Genomic DNA, 15,763 nt, shown 5'->3' with positions numbered 1-15,763 from the left:
CCCCTCACCCCGCCGAGGAGCTACAGCCCCTTTCAGGTCGATGTTTACAAGAATACCTGAGAATTTAAATGAAGAGCATTGAAAAAATCTTTGGCTGCCGTACCTGGTGGGGGATGTCACCGGTTCACAGAATCGAGACAGCCTCAGTCTTGTAGCTTCATCCCAGCGTGGGGTGGGGGGATAACCCAGCGCTTCAGCACCGGTTAGTTATGCCTCAACACAGACCGTGTGTATTTCTTGTAATCATTCTTCCTAGATCAAAAGTGAGACGACCCTCAATTATGTTCTCTTGAAGAGGCATGGCGTACCTTGCAGGTAATAGAAGCGTCTGAGGTAATATGATTATATCTTTTTTTATGATTTAAAATGTTCATGGGCTTATGTAAAAGAAATGGTGTGATACTCTGACTTTATGTCAGTTCTCTCAGTTCTGAGAATGGAACTGTTGCATGTTGCAACCTCTCAGTGTTTTTGAATAAGATGAAAGAAAAAGTGCCACAAATGTGCGAAAATGAGTAAAAGCCATGATTGCTCAAAGTTCTGATGAGACTAGGTTGTTGTTTGTTGGTTTTTGTTTGTTTTTTTTTTAATTGAGTAGATCAACTCTGAAGGGACTAGAGAGTAGAGGAAAAGGTGGCTGTACCAGTTTAATGACAGATTTTAATGAGAATTATACTTTACTACGTGCTGTCATGGATGCTGTAATTGTAATTCAGGTGCATGTATCATTGAAGACCTCTTTCAGACACTTGTCTTTTTTTTTTTTTTTTTTTAATCTTAAATTGAGACAGATATTTCCTTTCAGGGTGAAACTTTATGGACATGGCCTCAGATACATTGAATTTTTTCCCTTCTGGCAAATTTGGACAAAGATAACTCCAGCTGACTTCTGTCCTGAGTGGTAAAGCTCCACAGGTCGATTACAGGCTCAAGATGTGGACAAAATGTCTGGAAAAAGGGAGAAATTTAGCTGTTTGTCACGGCAGAGTGTGGTAAGAAAAACATTTGCACTTGACTCTGTAATCATATGTTTGTTATTTTCATCCTGAATTGCATGAATGCATGCACAGAGCAGAGCCTAATTTTGCTGTTGGGTATACCTTCCACAGAAACTGAAGTTTTTTCTTCATGAAAAGACAGAGGCAAGGAGTTTCCTCAGGGAAGTTTGTATGTGTGGTTTTGCACAGGGCTATCTATATTTGCAGGTCTTCCCTGTTGGCAAAAAGACAAGTTATAAATTTAAATAGATAGAAAGAACACTGAATTTATAGAGAAGCAGGTTTCTGGAAGACTTTCCTTCAGAACATGGCAAAATACTACTGCTGCATGTAGTGAATCTGCTGCTGGGGTAAAAAGCTGCTTGAGAGAGCATGTGTGAGACAGAAACCTCGAGTGAGGTAATGCTGTAATGGAACAGAGCTTATGAAAAAACAGCGTTTCAGAGAACTCGTAAAGAAAATACCTGGTCATAAGTGGAGTCTGTTGTGTCCCATTTTCTCTTTCAGTTATTGCTATTATGATATTTTAATCTTCTTTAAAATTGAAAACTAGAGATTTTAAGAGTTACTGTCCATCACAATTAGTGAAGAAGGCTGGAGCTTTTGTATAAACACACATAACCCCCTCCAGTGATTTTAAAGTTTTGTGTATTTATTTTTATGCTCGGCATTCTTGCAGGGAGTCATTTTTTCTTACAGTTAGGCAAGAAAAGACCTGCCTGGTAATTTGAGCTGAAATTTGCAGTGAGGGAGGAGGAAAGAGAAGGGGAAGAAGGAAGAAAGCAGGCACTGCAAGAAGCAGTATGGGTGACTCAATACATAGCACGTTTCTGAGTTGGTTTGGTGAAGTAAGACACAGCAGCCGAAAGTGACTATTGTAGAAACTGGTGATCAACTAAAGATTCTTCACAATAGGATGGAGTTCTCCTGCTCATCCCTCTGTTTGAATAATTTTACAGCACTGTGAATTGTCCTTTCACAGTGCTGTAAAAACTGTGGTAGACAGAATAGAAAAAAGTAGTAAGGCAGGCCAAGTTAAGGAACAACTTATCAGAGGCATGCAACTAATAGATCCTTCTCCAAAAATGTTGGGAATAAGAAACCTACCAAAGAGTCTTGAGAGCCAATAGATCATTCAGGTATAAAAAACCCCTATGAGATGGGCTATGGGAAGATACAAACATAGCAAGGGAAAAAAAAAAAGAATTTTTTGTATTTGTGTTCATCTTGGAAGAGCATGGATTTCAGTGCCAATACCTTTTCTTATGGTTAATCTTCCATAGAAGGATTTGTCTCAAATTGAAAAGTCAGTAAAAGGTAGTTATAGAATGAAAGCCTATATTTCCTGTGTATTAACTGTGTTATTCCTGTATTAACTGTGTAATGCAAACATTGACTTTAAATTGTGGAAGCTTATATTGGTAATCAGTAATTGAAGATTTTCTTTCCATTTTTGCAGGGAAACAGGACAGCAAAAACATTGTTTTCATGTAATATCACAACAGTGTTTCTGTCTTTAATTATTGTAGGTAAGTTTGTTGGTGGCTATGGAAGGTCTTGCTCTGAAACTTATTTTTTCATGCAAGTAATTCTAATTTTCTGTGAAAATGGCTGTAAAAGTAAAATTTTATGTGCATGCCAATGAGTTCTTTTAACCAGACCTAAAACCAGGAACCTATAAAACATATAATATGTGATATTTTGTGTACTATCTTATCACAGAATCATTTAGGTTGCAAGGAAACTCCTTGAGTTTCCCAGGGTCAGCCAAAGCAGCTTGCCAAGTACTGTGTAGAGTTGGATTTTGAGTATCTCCATACTCAAAATGTACTCAAAACTCTCCACAAATGGAGACTCCATGACTGTTGTGGGCAACTTGTTTCAGTGTTTGATCACCCTCACAGTAAAAGTGTTTTCTTGTTTTCAGATGGAATTTTTTGTGTTTCAGTTTGTGCTTATTGCCTGTTGTCTTTGTCAGTGGTCAATACTGGCAAAAATCTGTGTCTTTGTTCTCCATTCCCTCCCGTCAGGTGTTTACACACATTGATAAGATGCACCCATGCACTCCCCGAGCCTTCTCTTCTCTAGGCTGAACAGGCCTTGCTCTTTCAGCCTCTCCTTGTATGAGAGATGCTCCACTCCCTTAATCATCTTTGTGGCCCTGTGCTGGACTTCCTCCAGTAAATCATGTCTCTCTTGTACTGGGGAGCCCAGAACTGGCCAGAATACTCCCAAGTGTGGCCTCACCAGTGCTGAGAAGAGGGGAAGGATCACCATCCTCAACCTACTGGCAGCTCCTAATGCAGCCCAGGACACCTTTAGCTGCCTTTGCTGTGAGGGAGCATTGGTGGCTGGTGGTCAGTTTATTGTACACCAGGACCCCAGTGTTCTCTGCAGATCTGCTTTCCAGCTGAATGGTCTCCAACATGTGCTGGTGCCTGGGGTCATTCCTCACCAGATGCAGGACTTGGTATTTCCCTTTATTGAATTTCATGAAGTTCCTGTCAGCCCACCCCACTTCTCCAGCCTGTCGAGGTTCTTCTGAATGGCAGCTTGACTCTCTGGTGTATAAAGTGCTGAAATGAATTGTAGTTTTAACTTTACAAAGTGTGTCCTTAGGATTTTTTCATATTGGAAAATACAGCCATTTGACAATAACATAACATTGAGATTTTTGTATAATTGTTAGACTCCTCAGTTTCTGCCCTTCAGCTGTCAACCAACAATCCAGTTTAGAACATTTCAGATGGGTCAAGTGAGTTGCTGTTACAATCTTGTCATTCCACCTGGAATCTTAGAGCAGTGCCAGACTGTTAAAAGAGAAACTTAATAACTTGCCATTCCTTGAGTTTGGTTGGAAATGGTTTGGATTTGGTTTGGTTTGGGGTTTTTTTGCCCATGGATGGACAAGGTGCAAGGTTCACCAGTTCACTGGATAGTCTGTTTTTTGCCTAAGTAGTTGTATGGAAAGGTGATTATTTGGCTGCCCTCCCCCCAATAGCAGAGTTCTATTGTCTGTTCAGTTACATGTGTACTTTATAATTCTTTCCTGCTCCATGGAAATAATGGAGGGCATTGGGGGAGGGGGATTTCAGAGAAGCTGAGGTAAGGAGTGTGTAAAAAATGACCCTATTCAGAGTATTAGCATTTAGTGGCAGAAAAAGTTTGTCAGTCCCTGTGGCTGCAATGTTTCATAATCATCAAAGTTATTTTGGGACATTCAATACAGATAGCTGAGCAATTTAGTGTTTTGATAAGTAATTTGGAAAAGATTTATAGCAAAGTGGTGAGAACTGTGGATCATATGAAATTATCCCTGGTGGTTAAAACTAAAGCCAACTATGAAGTGGATGTCTGGATATTGAATGGTTTAGTGATAGAATGTCAGTAACTAAAATCAGATGAATGTGTAGGGGCATGGAAGGGTCATACACATATAGCAGAAACAAGCATATTGTATGTGTGTGGTGTGAACAATAAGTTAATTAAAAACCACTTGCGGAAAATACTACTTCGGTGTCTCTGGAATGCTGTGTGGAAGCATTGAAGCATTAGCTCTCTCATCAGTGGTGGTCAGAAAAGCAGAATTTTTGGGGAGTAGAGCAGCAAACAGAAAGCTTCATTATGCTACTCTGTAACACCATGGTGAATGTGAATTGATTGAACTCTGCAGCTCTGGTCATTCCATCTCAGAAAGACTATATCAGAAAAGGTAGAAGAGATGAGTGACAGTGTTGTCAGATATTAAATGGCTTCCATATGAGAAGTCATTAAATGAATGAGGACTCGAGTTAAAGAGAAGAGATGGCTGAAGCAAGATGTGATGGAGGTCTATCAATTCATCAGTACCATAGAGTAGACAGATGAGGGTATGTTTACTTTGGCATTTCTCATCACAAGAAGTAAATGATACCCAGAGAAATGATAAAAGCCAGTGAATAGTTTTTCGTGCAGAACATGAGAGAAAAGAATGGGGCCAAAAGCAAAGCATTACCGTCTTGGTCTGTCCTACTATTGTTTCTTACACATTTTTCACTGGTTGTTATCAGAGATTGGGTTTTGGGCTAGACAGACGCCTGCATGACTCTGTGGCTGTTCTTACATTCTAACAACATGAGGAATTTTAGGCAAATAGAATACTGACTCTGGATGCCAGGGCCACATTGCTGAATTGGTGCCTTTTTTTGTTGTACTGACAAAAAAAAAATAATCTTGTGGTGTTACTCTTTTCCTGTGTGAATCTCCTTGGGTCCAAGGGACAGCAAATGAGCTCATTGATAAGTGCTTGTAATAATTTCTCTCTAAACACTCATGAAGTGAAGGGTAAGTTGAAATTTCCATAGCAAACTTCACCTTTGTGCAATAGCAACTTTATCTTCAGTGTCATCTTATGACATTTGGGTACTGAAAACGTGGTCTGTCTTTAAGACTTACTTCAACTACAGTTAAGTGAAGTTTACAAATAAAGGCGTTAAAAGTGAAATTTGAGTGTGGATGTGTGTACTTGTGTGTGTGCACATGAAGTGGACTAGAGAAGTACAAGTACTCTAGTAATTTGCATCTGAACTGAAACATACAAATGTCAGTCTGCTGCAAATGAAGAGATCCTGTTGAGTGTGAAGTTTGCATTCAAAAACCAGCCTTTCATTTCAGTGGTGTAACTATAACTGTATATCACTGAGTAGTACTCTAAACTGTAAAGACGAGGGATTATAATTGTGTTTTTAGCAGATGACTTAAGAATGGAGGTGGAAACTCCAATGAACTATGTAAATGTAATCAAGAAATGAGTTCAGTATATCTTTTTACAGTGTTTGAAGTTTTCTTTAATGTTTATCTCTTTCCTTCAGAGAAATGTGATGCCTATGATGTGATGCTGAGGCAAAGTCTTGTGCCTGATGGGCAACCTCTTGCTATTAAATGTTCACTGGAAAAGAGCTTGCAAAGTGGAGACTACAACTTAACATGGTATAAAGTTGGTAACCAGACAGCTGTGCCTAGAGACAGACTTTCTAGAATTCATCAGCAGAAGAATTTAATTTGGTTTCTCCCTGCAGTGTTAGAAGATTCTGGAGATTATGAATGTGTCGTAAGGTGAAAGTTAAAAAAAAATTACATTGCTACTGGAATGAGTTGCAAAGGAAATAACTTTTAGAAAGCAAGTAGAATTTGGGGGGTAAGAGAAATAATAATGAAGAAAGGAGAGCGCGTTCACAAAAACTAACTTTAGGTTGGGGAAAGTAAGTCTAGTTTGGTTTTGGGTTTTTTTCCTAGTAGGCCAAAGTAAATCTATTAAAGAAACTGTAAACTTCTCATCCTCTCTTTCTTCTCCAGAAAGAATACCATATATTTTCGAGTTGGAAAATATGCCAAATAGCTTAATTTAATTATATTATATTAATTTGCAGGAATTTGACAAGCTTCAGGACAAAGGTAACAGTTTTTGAGAGGCTTGATGGTTTATGCTTAAATGAAAAATTTGCTGTAGAGGAGGTGATATTCACATTATCATCTGCAAAGGTTGTGTGTCCACACTTGGATTATTTCAGGAATGAGAAGAATATCCAGCCTGTTCGTTGGTATAAGGTGAGAATGCTGTGGTTTGTACTGTCTTATAACTGTCGATTATTTAAAATAGAAATCACTGATGTTTGTGAATTTTAAGAGAAAAACTAAATATTTATTGTAAATGCGAGAAAAATGCTTTTAAAATAAACTGGGAGAGCATTAAGACTTTTTATCTTTTAAAGGTGTATGCAGGTTTTTTGATTAACGGAGTAAAAATTCAGCTGAGATGTAGGTGGCATTGACCCACGTATCCACCAGATGTCAACTTCTTACCTGCTAACGAAACACCGTTGTGTATTTCTTTTGTGCAGAAACAGTTTTAGTATGTCATTTGTGAGAGATGGCATAGCCATTATGTGCTCAGTATTGTTGCATTAAATAAAGGCCATTTCATATTGTTCACGATTATTTAAAGGCTCTTTCTGTTACAAGAATGTAGTGCCTTCTGTGGCTTTCCTGTCTCGTGATCGTGCAGTCCATACGGTGCCAAGAGTATATAAATACTTTAAAAAATTAAGTCTAATTATTGAGTCATTCTTCATTCATGAATACTTTTACAAATCCTGACACTTGTATTTCACTTTCTTTTTTTTTTTAATATTGAAAATTGTTTTCTATAGGAAATGAACTGGAGTATCTTTGAATTAAAAACTCAGAGCCAAAATTAAGTATGTTAAGCTTTTTACTCTACCGCCTCACTCTTCCTCAGCCTCTGCAAGGCATCCATCCTTATGCTGTGGTCCATTGAAAGTTTGGATCGCATTAAAGACAAACAAACCATGGAAAGAGATAGTGATATGAATTAACAGAGTTCTCTATACACCTTTAGGACTGCCAGCTGCTGAAAGGGAGAAGGTTTGACTTCTTAAACAGTGACCTTATCATTTTCAATGTGAGTGTTCACGATCAAGGAAACTACACATGTGAAACGACGTATACCTACAACGGAAAACAGTATAACATCTCACGAGACATCAGTCTGACTGTAGAAGGTGAGTAGGTATTTTCACTGTGTTTATGTTCATAACAATGACTCCAAGTTTTTGTTCAAGTTTCTAAAGACTAAAGCTAAAATTTGTGGATAGACATGCTTAGGGCTACTGGATTTCACCTAAATGTGAGGGAAATAAATGCTGACTGAGACTGTTGTTGCCACTGTATTTGAAAAATTGTTCCCCTGTTCAAGGTTGCAGTATGTCAAAGCTTTGCTGCCCAGACCAACTGCCAAGGTCTCTAAAGAGATGCCCTGTAAGGCTTGGTAGGCACAATACTCTGCTGTAGCTACACCCTCTATCCTGCCCATCTTACCTCTCTCTCTTTTACATTATCCTCTTAATGCAAGAACAATGAACTAAACCATCTCAAATTACAGCAGTGTCTTAACTCTGCATGTCCTATTTGTTTCCTTCAAATCTTCATCTCTTTTGTTTTTGTTTTTAAGCTCCTCAGCACAACAGCTGCTGATCTCTGATATTGTGTGTCTAGCTCAGTAGACCCTGATTTATGTTGGGGGGCCACCAGCATAACATAAAAATATAAAAGAAGCCTAGTTGTGAAACGTGAACTCCTTTGCTAGCACAGCATTATGAGATTGATATCAGATCACTGAAAAGGCTGTGCTATATCAAGGTATGAAATGACAATACTGTGTTTACATTCCAGCTGATGAATGATATTTTCAAGTTTACTACATAGATTGCATTACTATTTAATGGTCTCTTTTTGTGCTTGCCTGTTTTGTCTGTCTATGTATATATATGCATACATATGTATGTACATATTTATGTATATGATATGTATCATATTCATATAATGTTATATGTATATGATATGGTTAAACAACATATGAGGAACACAAAGTCAGATCAGTTGAAATAATAATTCTGGTCTTAAAATCTGTCCCTAGAACTTCTCTCTTACTGTGATTTCAGCTCCCGCTACTTGGTGGAAGCAAACTTGTATCACTCGTTTGCCATAAATGACTGAAGGCAGCTCAGTTATTTTTAAAGACTCCAGCTGAGCAAGTCTATACTGCAGTGGGTGATTTGGGGTCCAAACAATAGTGCAGACCCAGTTTTCAGAAGGGGAAAAGGAGGATATATCTGGGGCAATGCTGTGTGCTTCACTGCGGGGCTCAAACAAGATGCTTTATGATTTCTTTTTGTTAATTTGTGCTCTTGGAGAAACTTCCTTAAACTTTGAATATCTGATAGGAAATGTTCTAAAATGTCCTACAGCTGCCTGAGACAGCTGGAAGTGGTATGTGTGTTCAGTGAGGAACCTTCCAAGCTGGGATTCATTTAGCCATACTGAGACATTTCTGATGTGGGTGTCTAGATCTCCACCTGTTGATTACACTCCCTTTGTAGCCTTTAGAGAGAAATAAGCTTTCCAGAGTGTCATATATCTAGTCCTAATGTAAACATCTAAAAGGGGCCCACTGGTGTTGTACTTCCTTATAGATAGTGCTGTGGGAAGAATTGTAAGGCCTTTAACTAAAGTACAGAAACTAAATTTCCCATTTATAATAGTAGAAGTCTAAAATAGCTGAATTGCACTCTAAAAGCATTTGGCTCCAGTTTGCATCTGTGGGGTGCAGGGTGACAGGTTACTCAGACTGTAGAGGGATAATACTGTAGATATTTACCCATACCTTTCTCAGCACCTGTGCATGCAATATTACAAGGTTTTTATGCCATGGAAGAGCCAGTCCACCATGAATGTGTGGAGATTTGTGGCACTACATTTTGGAAGAGGTGGGGTGAGGAATAATTTAACTTCAAGTCAGAAGTAATGACTACCTGAGATATGATACTTTCAATATTGAGTAATGTCTGCTATAAAATTGCTGACAACCTTGTCCATAGGGCAGGGGTTTTTTAGGTTGTTCTTGGGTTACAGAGCATAGAACAGACTTCAGCTGCCTCTGGTTTTCTGAAAAGCACTTTCTTTCTTTTGGTTAGTGAGCCCACCAAAAAAGCCCCCAGAAATATCTTATCCAAGAAACAACTCAATTGAAGTGGAACTGGGTAAGTAGTTTTCTCTGTAAGTAAATATCATTTTGTATCCTAGTGAAAATTTATACTTTAAGAATGCCATATTCTGTGTTTTATTGTGGGTTTTTTTTGACCAAAACTAGTTCAGTGACCAGCTCAGTTTCTCTGTGTTGGTCTTATGGAGTGTTTGGGGGTGTGAGGGAGGGATAAGGCATGTTGCTTGCAAAGTCCTAGGGAAATTTCTCAGATGTGAAGAAAATCGTAGGGAACCCAAGTGATTCTCTGTTCACGTCTGTTGCTTTCCATCACTCTGGAGGAGATTCTAGGAACAGATCCATCTTTGCATCTGCAGGGAAAGTGATGGCCCAGAGAGGGGCATCTTCTTCCTGGATTTAGTATCTTCTGTCCTACCCAGTCTCTTTCTGAACCTGCAGATCACTGAATACATAGACCCTCTGTTAGAGTAAATTTTCTGAAAGGGTGTGGGATCATCCTTAGCTAGTATGTGTGGGAGTCTGTGAACAGAATTGTATAGACTTTAATTAGATTATGGAAATTAACTTTTCACTTTGTAACACAATTTTTAGGCTCACAGGTTACAGTGGATTGCAATACAACAGGTGCTGATGGGTATGAGGTGTTTTGGACAGGCAACGGTGTGTATATTGATGTATTTCATATGAGCAGAATTTTTGCAAGTCCCTATGAGTAAGTACATTTTCAGATTAGAAAATACCATGTTGGCAACCAAAGTGATACTTTATCCCTTTGACATTAAATGTTTGGCAACATTTTTCATGCTTAAATAGCTTTCTTTTTAAAAACTAATGCTTGCCTCCTCTGATTCACTTTCTACTTTGAAGCAGAAACTTGAAACATAGTAGGCACATGGACTTCACATGTAATTGTGCTCCTTTTGGTCATTGTTAAAATCCATCTTAATTTCCAGCCTTGGGAAAAAGTGTTTTGCAGACTTACAGTCTCATAATTGTAATACAGTTTCTATTGATTAGGCTCTGGCCTGGCAGAGACCTCTTCCAGCTGGATCAAACATGTCCAGGCATATGATCTTCAGACTGTCTTTCTTCTGCGTTCTCCTTTCCCTTCACACCTGCATCTCTGAAAGGTTGCAAGAGGTCAAACCTGTGCTTTAAAGGAGAAATTGGGACTTCCAGGTTTAAGAGCCCTGAGTTAGAGAAATGTAACTGAGATCAGCTGAAGAGCTATTGGAAGACTTTGTTGAGGACATTTGTACTGAAGTTTAGTGAGGTGAGAGGAGAAAAGGGAGCCAGATTTCCAGTGATGAGTTGGGTTTTGGGAGTAAAATGGACTTGGACTGAGTAAAGCATGAAAAGAGCAACTGGGAGATAAGGTGAGGGTCAAAAGCAGGTTAAATGGAGTTAGGAGACAAAAAAGTAGACCTGACTTGAAAAGCAACTAAAATTGGAGTAGAAAGAAATCTGAAAGTTTCTTAGGAATGACAGGTTTGGAACTAAAAATTGCAGGTTTTTTGTCAGCCCTTGTCTCATGGTGGTGGAGGTGATAATTTTTGTAAGTTTTCAAGCACTATCTGTAAGAGAGAAACTGATGAAGAAATGAGAATATCTTCCGAGTAAGAATATAGTTGTGAGAAATATATCCTCATCATAAAACAAAGGGGAAAGCAAAATGCTGAATTCTTTGAGCACTCACCAAGAGAAAACCCTATAGAAAAGTAATATATTGTACTGTCATAAAGAAAGTCATGCCATAAACAATTAGGCCATAATGCAGAGGCACACAGTGACTGACTTGATATCATAAAAGCAATGTTATTCTTTGTACTTCTTAGCATGTAAATGGTCACCTTTGCAACCATTAGTCATTTGCATTAGTGATGTTGATTCATTTGTTCCTTGTTACAGTGTTTAAATTACTGTAACTTTTTGCTCAGAAGGTGATTCTTGTGGTCCTATATATGCCCTTTATGATGTATTTCAGGCTTTTATTTTGCATTTTAAATGGTAACTAGAATATGTTTTCAGGACAGAATAGGGCTTGGCTTAGTTAATTTTATAGTTAATTTTCCATTTGAGATCTACTGTTAACACGGTAGTGGTATCCCTTGTTTTGCTGGTGGTTAAAAAGTTGTGTAGTTCACACATCAGTCACACATCACAGTGCACATGACTAACTGAATGCACAGAATAATGAGCATTTTTCTGCCCTTGTACAATGTATGGGGGATAATCTGTGTCTCTTAATGGTGCAGCCTGACACTTTAGCTGTTACAAGACTGTTCTAATCCATGGAGTAAAGCAGCAGTTTAGAGTCCACTCCCTGAAGCTGTAAACGCACTGTGAGTTGGTGGTGTCTGCTGTGGGTCACCACCTTTGTTGTCTTCCGTGTCGCAGAGCTGCTCACCTCAAGATGACACCCTTGAACCAGGGCTCCTTTCTGAGTCATATCAGGTTGTGGAATTTCTCTGTCTCCACCTACTTTTACAGGGGGTGGGAAGCCCATAAACAAGGTTTGCTCAGGTCTGTAAGGTATATTTTTGTATTTTGGCCTACAGAAACCTTATATTCCTTTGGAGAAACACAGCTTCAGATAAGATAATGTCTTGATGTTTTCCAACGTCTATGCTTAATGTCGGTAAGAGGCCCTGGGTTGTTTGGGTTTCCTTCATGTAATGTAATTGCTTGTCTATTCTGAAGTGTGGTTGACATTTGCAGATGGAAACAACCATTGTCGTGCTGCAGCTGTTAGTGGTGAAACCATTCCAGAAAGGCCTGTGGTTTTATGGCTCTATTTGTTGCTTTTTGGATAGGGAGAAAACTTCTTACGATGGACGCCCCGTGCATTCAGTGAAGCTAGTAATTTTGGAAGTGAATAGTGAAGATTATGAACAACCGTTTGTCTGTCAAGCTTCAAATGCCTTTGGGCAGGTTGCATCCTATATTATATTAAAACACAGAGGTAAGAAATACTGTTCTTTTTGAGGCCTCTGCTTGTCTTGACTTCCCCAGAAGGGGTTTTGATGCTGAATGGTCATGTACCATGTTGATAGAAGACAGATGGATTACAGTTTGCAGTATGTATGCATGCACCTGTGCATAGGGAAGGAGTCACTGTAATACTGTATTTATCATTATTAAAAAAATAGGTAGATAGAAGTGAAAAATATGATATGAAAATTACTGTATTGTAAAAATTGTATTACATTTGTGTGAAAGATCAGACTTGGACAAATTCAACATTTAAAAAATAATCTTCTTATATTTTTGTGCAGTTCCTGATATACGAAGATGGCTGACTGGAGGGCTCATCTCTTTGTTAATTTTAACATTTATTACTTTAATAATCTACAAGATTTTCAAAGTTGACTTGGTGCTTTGGTACCGTAATTCTTTCTGTGCCTTTGCAAGTAAGGAAGGTATGTGAGTGTGACCAGGTATGTTAGTGTAACCAGCCTATTGATTTTTTTCACTTGCCATTACTTCTGAGCGATAATGTGATTATTTATTATAATGTATGTGGAATTTCCTCAAGGAATTTTCAGGTAGGCACAAAGACATTTCTGGGGGGATTTTTTCAGTCATATGGGTAAAATATATAATCATAGTTGGGGTAATAAACACTGCATAATATTGAAGGCAGTCATGGTGACATAGGTCAAAAGAACTCCAGATTTTTCCCAAATTACCACGTTGTTTTTCGCTTTTCTGTAAAGTAGTTTCTTTACATGTAGATTTATGGTCACTCTAATGATGATCAATAGGTGTCAGCAGAGCTACATCCTGTAAACTAGCTGTTTAAAGATATGCATTAAACCTGTATATTGAAAATCAGACTCTCATTTTCTCAGAGATTAATTTTGTTAGTTTTCTTTTTTTTTTTTTTCAACTTCTCTCTTTTACCCAACATTTTCTTTCTAAATCCTGTCAGTTATGATGTTTACATGCCAAAGAGAAAAAAATGCTACTAGTTCTGTATTCTGTGATTCTTCTTACGTGTTTTGATTTCTGTGGTGTAGACAAATACATTGGACAGCTGTGAAAAAATTGGAGTAAGTTTAACATTATAGATATTTTGTGTGTCAGCCCTCAGAATTAGTCTGTTTAAACTTCCCCATAGCTTGAAAGTAAATCAATTATGAGCATCAAGGTAGTTAGTCTTTACTCATGGATGTTCTAAATATTTTCACAGAAAAGTAATTTCAACTTCTGGTTAAAAGTTCGGTTTTCCCAGAACACCATATAGAGTTCTAATGGGGGAAAAAAAAAATCAAAGAAACAATATTTTGTATCTTGTTGAGCTAAACTTAATTTTTTGAGTTAAATCTGATTTTGATTTGGTTTCTTCATTCCTGTTTATTGTGCAGTTTTAACTCTTAAAACTTCAGCTGCCCTCTGGCCTTTTCTTCTACCTGCCTTTCTCTCACAATGTTATTACAAGAAAGAATTACCATTTTCCACCCTCCCTTTTGGTTAGTCAGAAGTAGAGGTAAATACTGCTGAGTTTGTTTCAGGAGAGGTGGTGAAGGAAGTCCTGCAAGAGGACACTTTTTTAATGTCCTGGCACCTCTGGCATTTGAGTCTCCTTCTTGCAGGTCCCAGGTCCTGCATCCAGCTCACTTGCTGGCACATACATCCCCATGATGGGAAAAAAAGTCAGGTTCTGTGGCTGATCATCTTGCGTTTGATTTGTAGAACATTTTAGTGCTTTGATGTTGTTCTGTCAGATAGGTGAATCAGCTCCCTGTTGCTATTTTTAAACTATCCAAAATGAAGCCTTACAATAAAGGCATGTTGCTGATTTTAATTTTTTTAATAGAAACATTTGTGTTTGTTTTAGATGGGAAAATCTACGATGCATATGTCCTGTATGCAAAAAGCAGTGGAGACAGAAGTTTCTCTCATCTGGAAACCTTTGTTCGTAGAATACTCCCTGATGTTTTAGAGCAACAATGTGGCTATAATCTCTTTATATTGGGAAGGGATGATTTACCCGGAGAAGGTATACTTTAATTAGTAGAGTTAATAGGTTGTCTTTTGACACATTGTTTTTGGGTTAGAAGATTATATATACAATTAAAAAATGCTTATTTTTGGAAAACAAAGCTGTATTTTTTTATTTTTAATTGTTAATTTTTCCATTTGTCTGATGGATAATTTTATTTTATTTTTTTAAATTTCTTACCAAGAATTCTGTTTCTATGAGAGTCTGCACTTTCTTTTTAGTGATGAACAAATGAGGATTCAGCAGCATTAATAATACTGTGGATGTTTTTTGAAAAATGCCTGCTCCTGGAGACTGAAGAAAACAAATTTTATCAGTAATTTCATGCAATGGGTCACGGACAGTTGGGAGATCTTAAACCTACCAGTCCTCTGAACTAGCCACTGCTCCCTATATATGCAATTTTAAAATTAAGAAATATTTTACATCAGTTGTAAAGTTTCTATGCAAACTTTGATTATTCCTTCATTACTTACAGCTGTGGTCAGTGTTGCTGATGAAACCCTGAAGCAAAGCAGAAGACTGATGATTGTTTTGGGATCAGAAACATCTAGTTGCTGCCTATTAGAAGACACCTCTGAACAGCAACTAGCTGTGCATAATGCTCTCATCCGTGATGGGATTCAAGTGATTCTTATAGAAATGGATGAAATACAGGACTACACAAGCATGCCAGAATCAATCCAATACATTAAGCAAAAACATGGAGCTATCCAATGGAAAGGGGACTTTTCAGAGAAATCTTGTTCAGCAAATACAAGGTTCTGGAAAAATGTGCGCTACCAAATGCCATCCAGGAAAAAGGTATCTTACTCTGAAGTGTATTTGTTGCCCCTAAGTTCGAACAGTTCTTCAGCAAAGGGAAGTTAAGATGCACTTATTAAAATGATACTCAGAAGGTAATTCTGAAATGTGTTTTTTTTAAACAAATTATTTATATTACAAAGTAAATGTTTTCTTCAAGGAGTAAAACCTACTCATCCCTTCCCCAAATTATACATAAAAGAAAAACTCTGTGCAACTTTGTTTCTGTTCTGGGTTTTGGATAGTGACACGATTTGTTGTTTAAGTCTCACAGAGATATGAGGTGGTAGACTATTAAATAGTTGTGGTCCACATAAATGTAATATCCACTGAAGCAGCGTGGATATTTCACAGAAGTCTGTGAAATCCACTTTTTAAATTTGAAACTGCTGTTGG

The 15,763-nt window shown here is 37.8% G+C and overlaps 1 protein-coding gene across 1 annotated transcript; it reads left to right on the top strand.

The window, feature by feature from the left end:
* The first annotated feature begins 944 nt into the window (after nt 1–944).
* Nucleotides 945–15,433, top strand: LOC104529535 (interleukin-1 receptor type 1). Its single transcript, XM_029086460.1, has 11 exons — nt 945–992; nt 2,458–2,527; nt 5,849–6,092; nt 6,407–6,584; nt 7,396–7,558; nt 9,530–9,595; nt 10,150–10,270; nt 12,372–12,520; nt 12,834–12,977; nt 14,399–14,560; nt 15,042–15,433. Exons 1-11 carry the CDS (start codon nt 945–947, stop codon nt 15,431–15,433), a joined length of 1,737 nt encoding a protein of 578 aa, XP_028942293.1.
* The last annotated feature ends 330 nt before the right edge of the window (nt 15,434–15,763 follow it).

Source organism: Antrostomus carolinensis, unplaced genomic scaffold (genome assembly GCF_000700745.2).
Source record: "Antrostomus carolinensis isolate BGI_N321 unplaced genomic scaffold, ASM70074v2 scaffold808, whole genome shotgun sequence".
Lineage (NCBI taxonomy): Eukaryota > Metazoa > Chordata > Aves > Caprimulgiformes > Caprimulgidae > Antrostomus > Antrostomus carolinensis.
Note: the sequence above shows the minus strand (reverse complement) of the source record. Positions and strands in the feature narration are given on the sequence as shown.

Excerpts from the sequence above, each read along its gene's own strand:
- LOC104529535 (XM_029086460.1), top strand. The coding sequence starts at position 945 with ATGTCTGGAAAAAGGGAGAAATTTAGCTGTTTGTCACGGCAGAGTGTG. Across the intron at positions 2,528-5,848 it reads TCTGTCTTTAATTATTGTAG|AGAAATGTGATGCCTATGAT; the intron begins GTAAGTTTGTTG and ends TCTTTCCTTCAG. Across the intron at positions 9,596-10,149 it reads CTCAATTGAAGTGGAACTGG|GCTCACAGGTTACAGTGGAT; the intron begins GTAAGTAGTTTT and ends CACAATTTTTAG.